The 17,576-nt window shown below is 36.4% G+C and overlaps 3 protein-coding genes and 1 non-coding gene across 4 annotated transcripts; all 4 read left to right on the top strand.

The window, feature by feature from the left end:
- Nucleotides 1-3,620: 3,620 nt before the first annotated feature.
- Nucleotides 3,621-6,292, top strand: LOC123534409 (fatty acid-binding protein, adipocyte-like). The gene is made up of 4 exons (XM_045316645.2): nt 3,621-3,773; nt 4,467-4,642; nt 5,108-5,218; nt 5,431-6,292. Exons 1-4 carry the CDS (start codon nt 3,677-3,679, stop codon nt 5,485-5,487), a joined length of 441 nt encoding a protein of 146 aa, XP_045172580.2. The 5' UTR covers nt 3,621-3,676; the 3' UTR covers nt 5,488-6,292.
- Nucleotides 6,293-9,822: 3,530 nt separating this feature from the next.
- LOC123528175 (uncharacterized) lies at nt 9,823-13,778 on the top strand. Its single transcript, XM_053520579.1, has 6 exons — nt 9,823-10,556; nt 11,566-11,746; nt 11,916-12,017; nt 12,468-12,593; nt 12,959-13,155; nt 13,441-13,778. Exons 1-6 carry the CDS (start codon nt 10,112-10,114, stop codon nt 13,776-13,778), a joined length of 1,389 nt encoding a protein of 462 aa, XP_053376554.1. The 5' UTR covers nt 9,823-10,111.
- Nucleotides 11,380-11,451, top strand: Trnat-ggu (transfer RNA threonine (anticodon GGU)). Its single transcript has one exon. It is a non-coding gene; the product is annotated as a tRNA-Thr (tRNA).
- LOC128547572 (uncharacterized) lies at nt 13,776-16,959 on the top strand. The gene is made up of 5 exons (XM_053520578.1): nt 13,776-14,251; nt 14,784-14,843; nt 15,103-15,295; nt 15,786-15,914; nt 16,529-16,959. The coding sequence occupies exons 3-5, from the start codon at nt 15,271-15,273 to the stop codon at nt 16,957-16,959; spliced, it is 585 nt and encodes a 194-aa protein (XP_053376553.1). The 5' UTR covers nt 13,776-14,251; nt 14,784-14,843; nt 15,103-15,270.
- Nucleotides 16,960-17,576: the final 617 nt, after the last annotated feature.

Raw genomic sequence — 17,576 nt, 5'->3', positions numbered from 1 at the left:
AAATTCAATTTACTGTCGTTGCTAGTCCCTTTGCGAGGCATGCACGCTTACAGGGACAACAGCTTCGAGCTAGAAGATGTTGTGAAAGGGAAAGAAAAATGTGCAAGTAATTCAAAGATAAAAATAGGGGTGAAAAACCAGTTTATGATGAAGTAGAAACAACTGACATTTCACAAGTCGCCCAGCACGACAATAAAAATAGTGAATTATGTGCTCAAGGAAGGGGACTAGCTACTCCATACATAACGTTAGCACTATACAGTAGGGGTTTGTAATGGTCAGTTGTTGTCATTAATATATAAGCCAGATAAATAGGAATGACAGATTAGAAGGTCGAGGTGATGGACTCTGATCGCCATTTCTGTATCAATCTTGAGTCCAGAACAGCCAGAATTAAAGTCCAAATGTTTTTTGCGACGGTTAATTATAATGCCGTATGGGCCAAAATATAGCCTACCGAAAGGGACTGAAAGACATCAGCACCCCGTCCTAATATAAACTCGATAAAAAGACGAAATATGACTAAATGTACTTTGGTCATCTATAAATAAAATCCGAGAAAACAGTATTATTTTGCTGCCTGGAAATTTCAATATGCCAGGTATCAATAATTGGTCTTCCGAATCCCAACAGGTACACTCATTTCTCGGCCCTAGCTCATTTCTAAGGTCACGTTCCCAGGAGGTTGTAGCAGAAGATAAAAAAAAAAATCAGACACCTTACGTATTCCCATTCTCTCTGGTGTTCCTCAAGGCTCGGTGGTAGTACCCTATTTTTTTATCTTATAAAATGTAAGCTGAGACTGTTTGAAGACACATTACAAAAAGACCTGAAATCACTAGAAATATAGGAGCATGATTTGTCCAAGGAATTTGATCCTGACAAATGCGCAGTCCGAAAAGGAAAGACACTAATATGCTTTTACATCTTACATAACGTCCAACTAAAGTCAACACAAGATGCAAAATACCTAGGCATAACTATTAGTCATGACCTATCATGGAATTAAGCATATAATACTATGACTCCAAAAGCAAATATTCCCCCGGATTCATAAAAAATGTAGAAGGCGAAAGACATAACATATAAGACACATGTTAGATCGTTATTAGAATGCTGCTCCACGGTTTGGCATCCGTGGAAAAATATTTAAATTGCTATTAAGTAGAACAGATTTAGAGATCAGCAGCCAGATATATGTTTAATGGATTCCAGGCATACAAAATGTTGATAGAATTAAACTTGCAAACCATTGAACAATGTCTTAATATCAGTGCTGTTACCTTCTTGCTCAAAATACAAAACGATCTTGTTTATGTTGATCATCACCACCATATGCTCATCAGAAACCTGAACTACTTCACACCTAGCTTGCTCAAGGACACAGTATTATTATTTTTTCTTTCATCTGTGGAATAGTCGCCCTGCATCCATTCATTTTAGCCCAAGCATCAACATCTTTGCTGAGAGGATTGACTCATTCTATAAATCCTAAGTTTGCAGTCGGATATATTTAATAGCCTTGCATTTTTTACTCTTTTAGATGTTGCTACTTTGGACATAACCACTATGTATCTTTTAACAGAAATTCCCTGCGCCTGCTAGATTTAATCGTCATCGATTGTTCAGCATTACTGTAAATGTAGATATGGATGACAATGGCGTGATATGCATGTTAAGATGATGAGATAATCTTCAATGGGGATTGCAACAAGATTATTTCAAATTTTAAGAAAGTCAAAAGTGTATTAGCCATCAATCTGAACTGCGCCATTTTAGACTGCGTAGCATTTCATTGACATTGGAATTGCAGTCAAAGTTGAACAACAACCTACGAGCTGACTTTGAACCTCTTATCTGTATGGGTTTGTGCGTATAGAGCTATATTCTAACTGATCTGATTACGGTCTGGTACGTGACTTAAATGGTGTTGAGTTGACTTGATTTCAAAGCATAACTGTGAATCACAACTTCACATGGCGAGGACACTGTCCTGTCATATAGGGGCATGAAAAGGCTTAAAGAGTGAGGTTTGTTGCCAGTGAATTAGTTTGAACTCTCCAGTGGTGTTTTTGCCACTGGTGGTTCAAAGGCGGTGCCCTACTGTGTTCCTTCTTCATGTATGATTTGTTTTTGTTTTGTCTGTTACTTCTTTGTCAGTAATGCGTCCGTTAGTGATACTGTGTACATCTGCTCAGTTACTCAGTGCGTGTATTAAGTTGCACATACACATATTTCCATGTGGAGTGCTGTTTGGGTGGCTGAGTTCTTTGAATGTGGCTGTTCCTGTTGGACTTGTGGCCTTTTTTACAACTTTTACACAAGAAGTCTCCGCAGAGACTGACCAGCAAACTGACACCATAGTAACGGACTTTAGCGAAGCTTTTGACAAAATTGACCACCATAAATTACATGTAATATATAAACTCGATACCTTCGACGTCCAACCATAAGCATTTTAGTGGATCAAGTCATTTCTCAAGGACCTATCCTAAAGGATCGTTGTTAGTGGTGGCACCTCAGACATTCTACCTGTTCTGTCTAGTATTCCTCGAAACCCAGTCATAGGTTTCTGTCTCTTCCTGATTCGCATTAATGATTTACCTGACTCAATTAAAGATAAATATAGATTATCTGCGGGTGACACCATAGTATATTTTACAATCAAATCCTCCCTCAATACACGATTGAAACAGCAATGGTACGATTCTATTTTTATCTACAATTAATCTTGATTGTTTCTAAAACCCGTGTACTAACTCATTTTGCACCAGCAAATGGAATGCTGTTCTGTCAAAGTTTTCTTGGATTGTATGAATTGATTATGTTTGCCTTATATAGGCTTCACAGCTAGTGTCAGTGTAACGTTATAAGACGTTATGACGTTCATTTCAGTCATTTTAGTAGCACAAGGATTCCATTTACAGAGTCTCTTAGAGGAAGGTCCACTGATACTATTTCGCGCTATAATCGCTTCACGGAGGCGTTAAATGAATTTCCAGTTCCTATCACTTGAATGATTAGGTCGACCAAGTATGCGGAGCTGTGTCCGAGGAGTAATTCTTAACAAATGGATTTTTTTTTTGGATTTAACGTCGCACCGACACATGATAGGTCATATGGCGACTTTCCAGCTTTAATGGTGGAGGAAGACCCCAGGTGCCCCTCCGTGCATTATTTCATCACGAGCGGTCACCTGGGTAGAACCACCGACCTTCCGTAAGCCAGCTGGATGGCTTCCTCACATGAAGAATTCAACGCCCCGAGTGAGGCTCGAACCCACATCGATGAGGGGCAAGTGATTTAAAGTCAGCGACCTTAACCACTCGGCCACGGAGGCCCCGGAATTAATTTATATGAGTCCATACTGCTTTGAATGTACGAAACGCTAAATTTTCGAATAAAACATTAAAGTTGACAGATTGCGAAATCTAATATTCTTGTTTGAAAATTAACACCTTCGTGTTTCAATCGCCCCGATAGGCTAGTGGTAGAGCGTCCGATTCGCGTGCAGAATAAAAAAATGTTGAAATAGTAGATTCTATATGAAATAAAGAACAGGCCGATTTAGTGGTATTAAACCTGATATTACTCAATCTCGTACAGTTACTTCCCCTTTTACCACAAAATCACGGAAGTGTACAAAGTACAAGTAGATGAGATAAGTAAACACAACATGTCAGCCGAAGTGTTACAAGAAATCAAAGACAAATTCGAGGGAGAATGGAAAGTAGATCGTAGTGAATGCTTTGAAGATTTCCTTCGAGAAGTTGGTAAGTTTCTATTAATCATTAAACTTTGATTATAGTACTACGCTTTATGGTATATAGTACTAATCCTGATCTACATGTATGGATAGCGTGATTTTGTTTTCGCTAGGATGGTAATTATCAAATGTAAGTCATCCCGATAAACCGGATGTATAAGGCTACACTATAATATTCAGACAACGGTGATAGTCTAATACGCGTTTTTATTGATTATCATGTAAAGATACTCATCACCAGTTGCTTACGGATGTAATTTTGTAGAACTTGTGGCACAATCGATTTTCTCGCATGAGTGTGTGGATATTGAAAAAAAAAGAGTACAGTCTGTATCTGTTTTAGCCCCTAAACACCGACGTCTGCAATTGAATTGCAAATGTATTGTCCTTCAAATCGATGCTACAGGATGGATGACTGAAAGAATCAAAAAGAATGGTCATGTTCCATGAATGCAGCAACCTTGATCGTAGCAAAACCCTTAAACAGTGTATGTGTGCAGGACTTACCTGTGGCTTTCCACCTGTTTATTTCACACACAAACACATACAAAGTATAATTAAATAGACGAAATTGACTCATGTTTAGAGCTACATGAAATGAGTGAAATAAAGGATTTAAAAATAAACAAACACGGGAAAGGTGAAGATTTGTTTGATCAATACATTGCCGCCGATTGGTCTGCTTTTTTATTACTTTCAGGAGTGAACTTTTTCATCCGTAAGATGGCTAGTATGGCGAAACCAGTTTCCACTGTAAAGGTAGACCTAGAGGAAGAGAGAATTACTGTCGCAATGAATGCTGGTTTCATGGTTAAAGCGGATACATATAAACTTGGAGAAGAGTTCGAATCGGAGCACCAGGATAAGAAGAGTAAAGTAAGTGGATACTGGTCCAGACGAAAAAGAACAGAACGTCGATTTTCATGAACTCCAACAAGAGGACATAAAAAGCTACGAGTTGCACAAATATAAACGAAAACTATTTTCCTGTTTACAAAGAGGAAAGAAAAAAATAAAAGCATTTTTCCATATTCGTGGAAATGGTTGGATTATTATCAGTATTTTTTATGTGACTGCCACATGTGAAATGATAAGATAAGCGAATTGGTTTTGCAACACAGGAAGCAATCGAGATTGTTTCAAGAGTGTCACCAAAATTATGTTTTTATGTTATGTTTTTAACGTAGGTTTATAAATTCCCGTAAAAGTCAATGCTCGATCATGGGAACCACGACTGTTTTATCTATGCATGATGGTATTTTCATATTTTTTTTCGGAACAAGTAGTCTCAACAACCGCAATTACTGACTAATATAGTTTTAATTTTTTATCTCTTTAAAGGCAGTTGTTATATATGAAGATGGTAAACTAGTCCAAAACAACACTCCAGAAGATACGAACATAAAACCAACAAAAGCAACACGAGAAATTGTGGGGGATGAGATGCTACTGGTAATAGACTTTCGTTTTCAAGACAGATTATTTATTAATTTTCTTCCATTTGTTCAAAACAGATTTTTCCCCCAGAGCGCTTTCGAAAACTTCATTATGTATTACTGATATTTACCATATAAATATTTATATATATGTTTCCGTGAGTCAATATATATTTTTTATGTAATTCAATTTATATTCAATTTATATATATATTATTGTCATTTCAGACAATGTATGTCGGTGATGTTGTCTGCAAAAGGTATTTTAAACGAACACCAAAATAAAACAACATGGACTGTGGTGGACTTGTTTCATAACGACTGGATATTTTTGAGCTAAAACATGTTTTTAGTAAAACGAAATGGCACAGGTTAATTAAATACTCGTGTGATTTTACATTTAGTGAAAAAAAAACAACAACTGGAAAACTATAGATTTTAGCTATAACTATAGAAAACGACGGTGAACTAACACGGGTACAGTGTATCGACAGCTACATCATTCAGTTGAAGCATAATAACATTTGTTTCATCCAACCTAACATATTTTAAGTGCAATTAGTCGGATCGTTTATTGATTTATGGTTGTGTATTTTGTAGCTTGTTACTGTTGTTTATACAGAATTATTTGTTGTTATATTATTAGTTATGTCCATGTCCACGAATTTTTACATTCTAAATGATAAATGTTTTATTATTTTGTATCTGGTCATAAGTATATGCTGTGCATTAGCGAATAAAAGCATACTCATCTTTTCTCTCAGCAAGACAGATGCGTGTAATTTGAAATGATAATTGGAAAATAGATTTATGATAGCCTGACCTTTATATACAACATGTATCCTGTCATCAGCTGTCATCATTTGCATGATCGTCGGCATTCGTAACGCATTATAGTAGCCATTATACATTATAAATACATGCGGTTCATGAAGTGCCGATAAAATTTCTGTATTTGGTTGTTGATTGTTTTAATTAAACGTTATCTTGCTATGTAATTGAATGAATTGTCCATAATCATTTTATCATGACATTGAATAAAATGGTTGCTGGTTATATACAAGTTATATTAAAATTGAGAGACGCTGTTGCACAGTCTATGTTTTAGTGTTTGAATCAAACTTTTTGTAATTCAGGGTATGTTTAAAGATATTTAGTAAGTTATGTTTTCTTTCACAAGATTATCTTGCCAAATAAAATTGTAAGATATATTTGATTTAAATAGAAATGTATATATACTGATTTATTTAGTTTCAGGTAAGATTTTCATTCTAAGCATAGTTTTAGATAAAGGATATTAACTAATGGCTTTCTTAGGATTTTCTGCTTCATATTTACATAGATTTAAACCTTGATAGATCACAGCAAAGAAGTAATAGACAGCTCTTCTAAAATATCTACATCCGCATATCAATTTCCATTTATTTGTAGAATGATTTGGCCGCATTTTATTTTTACCGGTCTTCGTCCGTCATTTTCTACAAACGTCATCTTCCATCAAATCGTTAGGTCAGTTTCAGTTAAACTGCACGGGCGTGCCTTTTTTCCACTTCACGGACGAAATAAGTAAATAAGTAAAATAAAATGGATCCTTATACTAGTACTGATGATAAACCCGGACAGATGATAAAGTTGACCACCTTGGAAATTTTCAATTGCAACCGGTTATTTATAAAATTGAACTCACCATCTAATAGCAACCATTTACAACACCAACTGGTGTAAACAAAAACAAAATTGGTAAATATTCTGTATAAATAAATGACTTGCATTTATTTGTATAAAAAAATGTTTATCCAAAATTATGGGGGAAGAGGGTGTTTTTTGTGCATGCTCACTGCCGAAACATGAAGGCCTGACATTGGGTCACTTTTCATTACTTGATCAGGAATGACTGTTGCAGCTTTTTGATAAAGTTTCAATATAATAATACAAAGAAAATTTTGTAAATGACAAAGTGGTCGAATTTATCATCAGTCAACGTCCATACAGTCCCCATTTTACAAACCCCTTTCAGGGCCTCACTTCGTATGAGTTTGCTTACTAAATATAAATTTGAATTATGTAAAGTTTTCAGCAAATGTTAAGCTTTATTTTGATACCGACTATTGATTACAATTTGCAGAAATAAAAAAGTTACAAGTAAAAAACCTCATTTTTTGTTCGGGTTTATCATCAGTACCAGTATAACTTTGAAAATTATTGGCGGATAATAAATCTATTCCTCTTAAACAAAGACAAAAAGAATTGCAATACATGCATGCTAATCAAGTGACTCTTACCAAGATATCTTATTACTTATTCAGTGCAGGGCTTCCTGTATACACAGTGTAGAAACGATTGAACAACCAAAACGGAAATAGCGATGTGATTTCAACCATTTGTTGAAATATGATAAACGTGGTCTAACTTTTTCGATTGATATTTGGCTAATTACCAAATAAAGGCACGTTTATTCCTTGAGATGTTTTCCGAAAGGCATGTTTCAAGTGTTCCACAGTCGATATAAGTTCGGAATGACTTACATGAGCGATAGGTAAGGCGAAATCAGTTGATTAAATGGTGAATGTTTAGATGATGCATACCAAAAATGAATGAGTTTTATCAAAAATAAAGCAAATTTTCTGAATGCATGTCACATCATAAGAATTTGCTATATTTTCTTTTTCATTGATCACGATTTCTGCCTTTATTCATCCCTGATTTCTTTTAAAACAGAAATTCGCGGTGCTTTGTATTGTATTGTATTGTACGCCCTATTGAAATGATAGTGAACAACTTATTTTGATTTTACACACAAGATTGTACTACTTATTGCAAATATTTTTGTACGATTTTGTCCATATTGAACGGCAGATTGTTATTACTAATTACGATTAAATTCTTATTTCTGTTTGTTTTAGGTACAATGAAGCAATACAAGTTTTATTATTGCAAAGAAACGACACCAGACTTTAAAAAAATTAGTTAAACACAACTTGATTCAAAACTGACGAAAACATAGAAATAACAATCGAAACACACGACAACATTAAAAATAAGACAGTTTTATTCACAAAAAATTTCCATGTAATCCCAAAAGAAGTTAACAATAGGAATAGAATAATAATACCAATTAAAGAAAGAGAGAAAAAAAACAACTATATAAAAATAACAAAATCCACTTGTAAGTTAGAATCGCCCTTGAAAAAAGTACCAAATAATACTGGTGCTCAGTTAACGAATACAGAGGCTTAGAAAAGTTGGCACTCCAAATAAATGACACTCGAAAAAAAATAAGGAGAAGAATTCTTTGAGACTGTGTATTTCATTCATATCCTTTCCTACTTATCTTGTTTGATCTATGATGTATGTATTTAATCTGTACATGTATTACTGGGAATAAAATATATTTAAACTAAAACAAGAGCTGTCACTATTGGTGACAAATGTCCCCGAAGTAGGCCCAAGAATGCCACAGCTGTATTCGCAAAAAATCACATATCATTTTCTGACCTTGACCTGAGAGGCCTCGGTCATAAGTGTGACACATCTTCTCAATATGGTTAACATTTGTGTCAAATTATTTTCAAATCCCTTGATAAATGGCAGAGTTATGGACCAGACAAGAAACACCTTTGACTTCTAAGTGTGACCTTGACCTTGGAGCTAGGGGTCTTGGTCTTGCACATGACACCTCATCTCATTATAGGGAACCTTTATGCCAAGTAATTTTAAAATCCCTTTATCAATGACAGAGTTATGGACCAGACAAGAAACAGACCATGTTAATCTTTGACCTCTAAGTGTGACCTTGACCTTGGAGCTAGGGGTCTGGGTCTTGCTCGTAACATGTCGTCTCATTATGGTGAACATTTATGCCAAGTAATTTCAAAATCCCTTAATGAATGGCAAAGTTATGGACCAGACACGAAACATACCCTGTTAACTTTTGACTTGTAAGTGTGACCGTGACCTTGGAGCTAGGGGTCTGGGTCTTGCGCATGACACGTCGTCTCATTATGGTAAACATTTATTCCAAGTTCTTTCAAAATCCCTTCATGGATGGCAGAGTTATTGACCGGACACGATACAGACTATGTTAACCTTTGACCTCTAAGTGTGGCCTTGACCTTGGAGCTAGGGGTCCGGGTCTTGCGCATGACACTTCGTCTCATTTTGGTGAACATTTTTGCCATGTTATTTCAAAATCCCTTTATGGATGGAAGAGTTACAGCCCGGACAAGAATTTACCGGACGCACGCACGCACGCACGGACGGACAGTGTGATTTTAATATGCCCACCTTCGGGCATAAGATGGGAGCAAAATTTAAAGAACTTGACTGTTGTAGCCCAAAGGACTGGAACAACAAAAGGAAACCTTCAAAAATACAAATCAAATATTCAAAGTCCACAAAAAAATCCTTATCAGGTACAGGTATGTAAAAATACACCTAAAAATTGGAGGTACCATCCATGTTGTACCACAGAAAAGTGGTCTCGGTTTTCCCCTACGGCCAACAATAAAAAAGTTTCAAAATAAGCTATTTATAGTAACATAAAAGAGAAGTAATTCAAAAAAATATTGTAAGTGAACGAAAAAGAAATCTGCCAATTAAAAGGATTACATGGTGTAATGATTTCCCGCGCTTTTCAGTTACGATGATTACCGACATCGAAGAATTCGGCCAATGTCGGAAGTTTTCGACGTTTCCGGTGATTTCCGGTAGTTATCGAGTTTTGTGTATTTCTTTGTGATTTTTTTGACGTTTTATTTTCCAAATGCTAAACATTTATACGAATTGCTAAGAGAAACAAAATTTTACTACTAAAAGCTTTTTTATTCAAAAATTTATAAAATGTGTGTCGTCCTGTGACGTCACGCTTGGGGTATTTCCCAAAAATTGTTGCAATCGAAAGTAGAAAGGTATGGCCGACAAACGAGATTTTCGCGGAAGATTTGCTTCGGATAAGGGTAAAAGGCGCAGGAAACCCAAACTTATCGTTGACCATAACTATGCCAATGTTTTCCTGTGTGATGGAGACGATTGTAAAAGGAAAAAGTGTCCAAGTTCCTTGCACATGACTTTACCGCAAAAAGTAAACAAGAATGGTTGGAAAGTGGGTCGGAGGCTCATTGAACTGAATGTACTGCTACTCCATCTAAAATCATGCCGAAAATGCATGCTTGGCCCAGTGCCACTTATGTACAACAACATCGTTGGTGAATTGCAAAAAGGTTTAGGCGGATATCTATATGTTGTGTGCCAAAACCCAGACTGCAGCCACATAAATCGAGTGCCATATGGGAAGACCCACCATATAAAAAACAAGGGGATGCCATGCTTTGTTATAAACACGAAACTTGGAGCAGGTAAACATCATTTTTTAACATCGTCTTTGATGAAATTGGCTTTATTTTTTTTATTTATCAGGCATAGGCGGCTCTAGTCAAAGTAATTTGATGTTCAGATTGTTTTATATTTGTGACGGGCAATCTAAACGTCAAAAATTTAAAGGACCGAAATAATGGAAGTTATTTTAGTTAAATCACAGTACACAGTCATGTAAAGTTATGTGTTTATATGGCGTGTAAACACACGCCACGGTAAATGTTGATCGTTGTACAGTACATACAGAGGTTTAAATCATCAGAAAATTCGTAATTTTGGATATTATTTGATAATTTTAACATAAATTGATGAGGAATTGAATCCCCTTTCCATACATGTAAGTTATATTTTAATTTATGGCCAATTTGTGAAACCCCCTGTGTCGAAAATTCCTAAAAACACCAGAGAGGCTGGCTAGTTCTGGGTTGAATCTTTGAGATCTGCTACAATATGTAAAATAAGTATGTGTTTCATGTGAGCCGTGCCATGAGAAAACCAACAAAGTGGCTGCAAAGCCACCGTGGATCTGCGCAGTCTGGTCAGGATCCATGCTGTTTGCTTTCAAAACCTATTGCAGTTAGAGAAACCGATAGCGAACAGCATGGATTCTGACCAGACTGTCAGAATGCGCAGAGTGGTCTGGGTCCATGCTGGTAGCAAAGCGACTATGTTTGTTTTCTCGTAGCGCGGCTCATGTAATTCTGATGCTTTGATGTCATAAAAATCTGATGTTTAAACGTTACTTTAGAAGTTGGTGTCACGGTACAGAACTTGAATATTAAAACGGGGAGAAAGTGTGCAGGCGGCCAGGTAGCTCAGTCGGTAGAGCATCGGAACGGTATTCCGAGGCCCCGGGTTCGAGTCCCGGTCTGGCTGCACATTTTACTCACCCTGTGACATTAGGCTGATCTGAATCTAAATTGCTTATAATGGCTGATTGTTTTTCTTTTCTTTTTTACGGGTAAAATAAACTTGCTCTTTTGTTTTCAGCTATGATTGACAGTTTGGGTGGTGCAGAGAAAGTGAACAATCTCCTAGCAGTCCTGAATTTGAAGGCGATTCATCCGAAGAACTTGAAACTAATGGAAACCCGTGCTGGTGAGGCTATTCAGGAGGTGTCCAGAGAATCCTGCAAAAATGCTGCAAAAGAAGCTTTTGAAAAAGAAATGAGGTATGTCTTATTTGTTATAAATATGCAAAAATTGTATATCCAAAAATCAACTTGTACTTCTAGGTAAGATGTTCGTCAGGTTGAAATACTGAACATATTTTGTTCTTTTTATCAGTTTTCTATATCATATAGTCAGGTACTTTTATGTACATGTATATTACACTTACAGTGATATTGCCCGGCAAGAGACTGAGCAAGCACATGAGCAAATGGTAGGAGAGATTGATGACCTAGGAGTGTGTCCTCTCCCTGGAGAATCTCCATCACTTCAGTATGTAAAATAATTTATTACCAGTTTTGATGCAAGGGCAGATCTAGTTTTTATGTGAGGCTGAGGTTCTGATCCCTGGCTTGATTCGCCCATAAAGATTTTTGTCGTTAAACCAAAAAAAAAATCAATTATATCAGTATATGAGCCGCTCCATGAGAAAACCAACAAAACGGCTTTGTGATCAGCATGGATCCAGACCAGCCTGCGCAGTCTGGTCAGGATCCATGCTATTCACTTTCAAAGTCTATTGCAATTAGAGAAACTGTTAGGAAACAGCATGGATCCTGACTAGACTGCGTGGACGCAAAGCCACTATGTTGGTTTTTCATGGCGTGGCTCATATCATTAATTGTGATGTGACAATTTTGGTACTTTTTTAAAGATTTTTGATTATCGTTTGAGAATTACTTCTACTTCCACTTTATTATATTATGAATATTCAAATTACAGACTCAGACTTCAAGCAAGGCCGGTAATTGAATGTGAAACAGATTCCGACGTTGAGAAAGATTCTGTACAGTCTGAAGTAAATGATCCAGTACCAGGTCCGCAGAATGAATCTTCTGTTATGACAAGGTAAAGTAAATCAAATGCACAGTGGTAAATATTGTTCTATTCAGTGAGACCATGCACGATTCTGTCTTTCAATACTATTAACGTGCAAATAGGGCACTAAAATAAGTTAGCCCCAAGCAGATGAACAACCCTCTTATAGGGAATTGGTAAATTTTTATGACCTATCCACCGGTCGATTGTAACCATGGCCCATGGCAAGACCATGGCAGTGGTTTGAAAAATCAAAAGTCAAAGTCCCCACTATTCCCTCGGCCAGGGGAAGTCATTGTCACAACTGACTGGTGCATAATTACCATGCAAAAAACATTCCTTATAACCATTTGCATGCAGCTAAGAAGCATTTATGATATAAATTATTTTTTCAGTACACCTCAGAATGTACTTCAGTCGTTACTTCATACAGAAAGAATAAGTCGTCTGTCGGCAATAAGATTCGCAAAACAATCGCCTAAGCTGAAATCAAGGAAAAGACTTGAGAAGAAGTTTCCATGTCGTACACGCACTGGAATGTCCTCTTCGTGTGATACAGCCTGGCAAAAGAAAGGTTTTGATTCGCTTACATGTGAGTAATTTTTGCTGTCCAAACTTAGTCTTCAGTATTTTGCTTTGAACTTGTAACTTTGCATACCTAATGTGGTGTCATAACCCTAGTCAGTAGATTTGTATCCAAGGGCAGATAACACCACCCAGCATTATGTTATGAATGCCTTCCCTTCGAACAAAGATTTGTATTTCATTTCTTTCAGAGTTTGATTTAAAGATTGCAAATGAAAAAGTAAAGCATTATGTCAGTTTTATTGTTTCAGTTTTCATGATATGCCTGCATGTTTGTTCTTTTACATTTTAGCTCACACCTTCTTCATGACAACAAACAAAGCAGGCAGGAGGAAAAAGGTCATCAAAACAATTGTTGGACATAGGCATTGTGGCAAGTGCAAGTGGTGGAAGCGGAACAGGCAGGGTCAGAAAGTAAGAACTCATTATTGTGTAAAAAATCACACTGGGAGTGCAAGATCGATGGAAGCAGCCAGTGGTTTGAAAGGAGTTAGAGAGCTGTTCAATGAAGGAACTCCTATTGAGTACTTGGAAGGAGATGGGGATAACACTTTGATAGCTAGGCTGAAATCAGATTTGAACATTTCTCTAAAGAAACGCTTTGACAAAAATCATGTTGTCAAAATGTGACTGGGACATTGTATAAAATGAAGAGTGCCCTTAAACTAAGTGACAATGTTATATCACACATAAAAAAATGTTTGTCCTATGCTTTCTCAAAAAATCAAGGTGATAAAATTGGAATGGAGGAGAACATTCGGGCATTGATACCGCACCAATTCGCAGACCACACTCTCTGCCATGGACGATTCTGTGGATATAAAAGAAGGCCGTCTGAGAAGTATGTGCACCGCAGTCTGCCATATATGACACCGCTACATGACAGTAATCTCAGGACCAAGCTACAGGCGGTGTTTGACACTGTGACAGCCAATGCCCACAGTTACATTGACCTTGGATCTAGTCAACAATGCGAGTCGGCCAACAGACGTGTCTCATTGCGCGCACCAAAGTCACATTATTATGGTGACACTAAGAGTCTGGACTACCGTGTGGAAGCGACTGCTGCTTGTATAAATGAGGGAAGACATTACCTATCGCAGGTACTATTATTCTCTTTTTCTATGTAATGTTTTAGTTGTGTAACTTCTGTTTTCTCTTGACAATATTTTACACCTCAGCTTAGTCAAGCATAAACAAGCTTATTATGATTGTGATCCATATTTATCAATATCAGACTGCCATATCATAAGTCTTATCTATTACAATCCATTTGTGCATGCTTTTATGGATCCAGACTGATAATCATGCTCATAATTTCATTAGCATGGTATGTGCTTGACTAAGCTGAATTTCTGGTTTTTGCAGTTATTGAAGTGTTTACAATAGCTATTAGTGTGTCTGGTCAAAACTTAATTTTGTAAGGTACAAATATATGTTTTCTGAAAAAATGGGGACAAACACTATCTATCATAACATTGTATCATATAATAAGATTATCTAAAGTCACAAACAATACAATTTTTACACTGAAAGACCAGACATACGACTCTTTTCATACTGTTGTTCCAGTTTCAGTCAGTGTTTTGTTCTTACATTCTTGTTCCTTAATTTTTGTTTTTATTTGTTGCATAGTTTAGTCAACTACATGGACACAGTCACACCCAAAGTCATAAGAAGAGAACTCAAACATAGGTAATATTTTGCAATAATTATTATGTGATTTACTTACAGTGAATAAAATGTATACCAGGATGACAGTGTACTACTTGTTCTTATCTGTACATTTTCAGTATTTTAGCATTTGATCAAAATTCATTCTAAGGGCAGCATGTATAGATATATTGAATGAACGAAAAGTAATGTTTGTCCATATTATTCACTAAGATGTTGTATTTTGTTGATAACACTGTAATATAAATTTTTATTATCTAACTTGTAATATATGAAACAGGGATTTGTGAAGTTGGGGCTTTCTCCAGGAGAGTACACTATTCAACATTCGGAAAGACAGTTGAAACGACGGAGGGAACTGACAGATAGAGCCCTGTTACCATCATCTAAACGTCGGCGACTGGAGCTGAAGAAAGAACGGGCTGTCATTCAAGGGGCCAGTGAAGCAATGGAAGGGGACACATATCAGTCTGGTATATCCTTATATTTGTGGACTTTATATAGCCTCAGATATTATTTGTAACATTTCCTTTTCTTTAAATTTTATTATTTCAAAAGGGGAAAGATTTAGACGAGTATAGAATTTTTGTACAGAATGGTAATCGTATGCCTAGAAACTTCTTTTGATATTCATATGATTTATAATACTACATGAGCTACCTCAGGCAATAACCTATATGAAAGTAACTGTGACCACTTTGGATCCGGTCAGCTCTAAAGTCTAGTCTGTTAAAGATCCAAACTATTTGGGTCACATCTGTATGACAATGACTGAAAAACAAACAGATCCTAATCAGACTACTGTTTAGCTTAGGGTGATTTTTGCTTGATGTAGCTCATATATGTAACAGACTATATGTCTGACATCAATATTTAGGGACTATTTTGCTTGATGTAGCTCATATATGTAACGGATTATATGTCTGACATCAATATTTAGGGACTATTTTATCATTCTTACAGGGATTGGTCATATGGAGGCAATTGATATAGAACGCATACCTGACGCTATTGCCCGTGGCAACTTCAAACCAGTCGTCATAGATGGAGAGCCAACCATCATAACATTTGATTTAGAAACAACAGGACTTAGTAAGTTATTTTACCTTTAAAATATTACAATGAGATTTTATCTACTACTTTCCATAACAACCTTTATTTGTCAGCAGAGAATGTTTGACTACAATGCATGCAGATGGGTGTCCTGTATAAATGGTCACTTTCCAGTCCAACAGTAGAATATCCCTCAGTTGCTTAGGGAACATTATGTATCCTTATTAGACTGGTCAAAATTATTGTAATGTTTGTTTCATTTGTCATTAATGAGCCATGTCATAAGAAAACCAATATAGTGCATTTGCAACCAGCATTGATCCAGACTGACAAGAAGAAAAAAAGAATTGTTATTTGTAAGAAAGTTACTACTATATTTCTTAAGAAGGCATTGAAAGTATATGAGCCGCGCCATGAGAAAACCAACATAGTACATTTGCCACCAGCTTGGATCCGTACCAGCCTGAGCATCCACGCAGTCTAGTCAGGATCCATGCTGTTCGCTTTCAAAGCCTATATCAGTTAGAGAAACTGTTGATCCTGACCAGACTGCGCTGATGCTCAGGCTTCTCTTGATCCATGCTGGTCACAAACCTATTAGGTTGCTTTTCTCATGGCGCGGCTCAAAATTTTCTTATTGATTGTCATTTCAGTTGTGCACAGAGTGATGCCGGACATAACACAGATAGCTGCAAGTGACCAGTCGGGAAAGACATTCAATGTCTATGTCAACCCAATCCAGCCGATAAATCCGGAAGCAACGACAGTGACTGGAATTTCATTTGTGAATGGAGAAATGAAAGTTCGAGGACAGATAGTTCAATCTGTACATGTGAAGGATGCTGTTAGCCAATTCTTGTTATGGTTGGAGCAGTTTAAAAATGTTGTTTTATGTGCCCATAACGGAAGAAGGTTCGACTTTCTGATCCTAGTTGAACTGCTTGAGAAACTTCATCTTAGTGAAAAGTTTAGTGAAATAGTTCCTGCTTTGTTGGACACAATGAGCATATTCAGGAAACAATATCCTAAAAGTTCACTGGAAACAAGAAGATCTTGTCAAAACTCATTTAGGAATTACATATGATGCCCACAATGCTGTTGGTGATGTTATTAGTCTGGGCAAGCTTATCTCATATATGAATATTGACAAAAAAGAACTTATCAAAAACACCTTTTCAGTATCTGCAGTTTATAACAATTTACAATTCAATAATGCAAAAGCTAAGAATATCCAATCTCTTGAAGTCTTGATTTACTCAGGAGTGTGTAAAAGACCCACTGCAGAAAATGTGGCCGGGTCAGGTTTGAACCTCGGATACCTTCGGCTCATCCATAAACGTCGAGGCGAGGACGGACTACGTGAAGTTTTTACTTCACTCAACAATGAAGGACTTCCAAGAGTAACCAATTCTAAAAAAGTACTGGAAGACTTTATACCAAAATTGATAAACTATTTACTGAAGTAACATGTATAAATTAGAAAAGTACTGAAAGTTTGTAGCAAAATACAGCGAACCGAAGAAAATCTGAAAATTAGGGTACACATTTTCTAACTTTTATTTCTTCACTTACAGACGGTAAATTATTTTCAAATTGTGTTGTTGTATTCATTTGAATATATAGATAACATCTATGTATAGTTTAGTGATGGCATTACTTACATTATTCGGAAAAAAATATGTTTTGTGTGACGACATGCTA

Source organism: Mercenaria mercenaria, chromosome 12 (assembly GCF_021730395.1).
Source record: "Mercenaria mercenaria strain notata chromosome 12, MADL_Memer_1, whole genome shotgun sequence".
Taxonomy (NCBI): Eukaryota; Metazoa; Mollusca; class Bivalvia; order Venerida; family Veneridae; genus Mercenaria; species Mercenaria mercenaria.
Note: the sequence above shows the minus strand (reverse complement) of the source record. Positions and strands in the feature narration are given on the sequence as shown.

Coding starts and splice junctions, on each gene's coding strand:
- LOC123534409 (XM_045316645.2), top strand. CDS start 3,677: ATGTCAGCCGAAGTGTTACAAGAAATCAAAGACAAATTCGAGGGAGAA. Junction 3,774..4,466: donor AGATTTCCTTCGAGAAGTTG/GTAAGTTTCTAT, acceptor TATTACTTTCAG/GAGTGAACTTTTTCATCCGT. Junction 5,219..5,430: donor TGGGGGATGAGATGCTACTG/GTAATAGACTTT, acceptor TTGTCATTTCAG/ACAATGTATGTCGGTGATGT.
- LOC123528175 (XM_053520579.1), top strand. CDS start 10,112: ATGGCCGACAAACGAGATTTTCGCGGAAGATTTGCTTCGGATAAGGGT. Junction 11,747..11,915: donor GCTTTTGAAAAAGAAATGAG/GTATGTCTTATT, acceptor TTACACTTACAG/TGATATTGCCCGGCAAGAGA. Junction 12,018..12,467: donor GGAGAATCTCCATCACTTCA/GTATGTAAAATA, acceptor TTCAAATTACAG/ACTCAGACTTCAAGCAAGGC.
- LOC128547572 (XM_053520578.1), top strand. CDS start 15,271: ATGGAAGGGGACACATATCAGTCTG. Junction 15,296..15,785: donor AGGGGACACATATCAGTCTG/GTATATCCTTAT, acceptor TCATTCTTACAG/GGATTGGTCATATGGAGGCA. Junction 15,915..16,528: donor TTTAGAAACAACAGGACTTA/GTAAGTTATTTT, acceptor TTGTCATTTCAG/TTGTGCACAGAGTGATGCCG.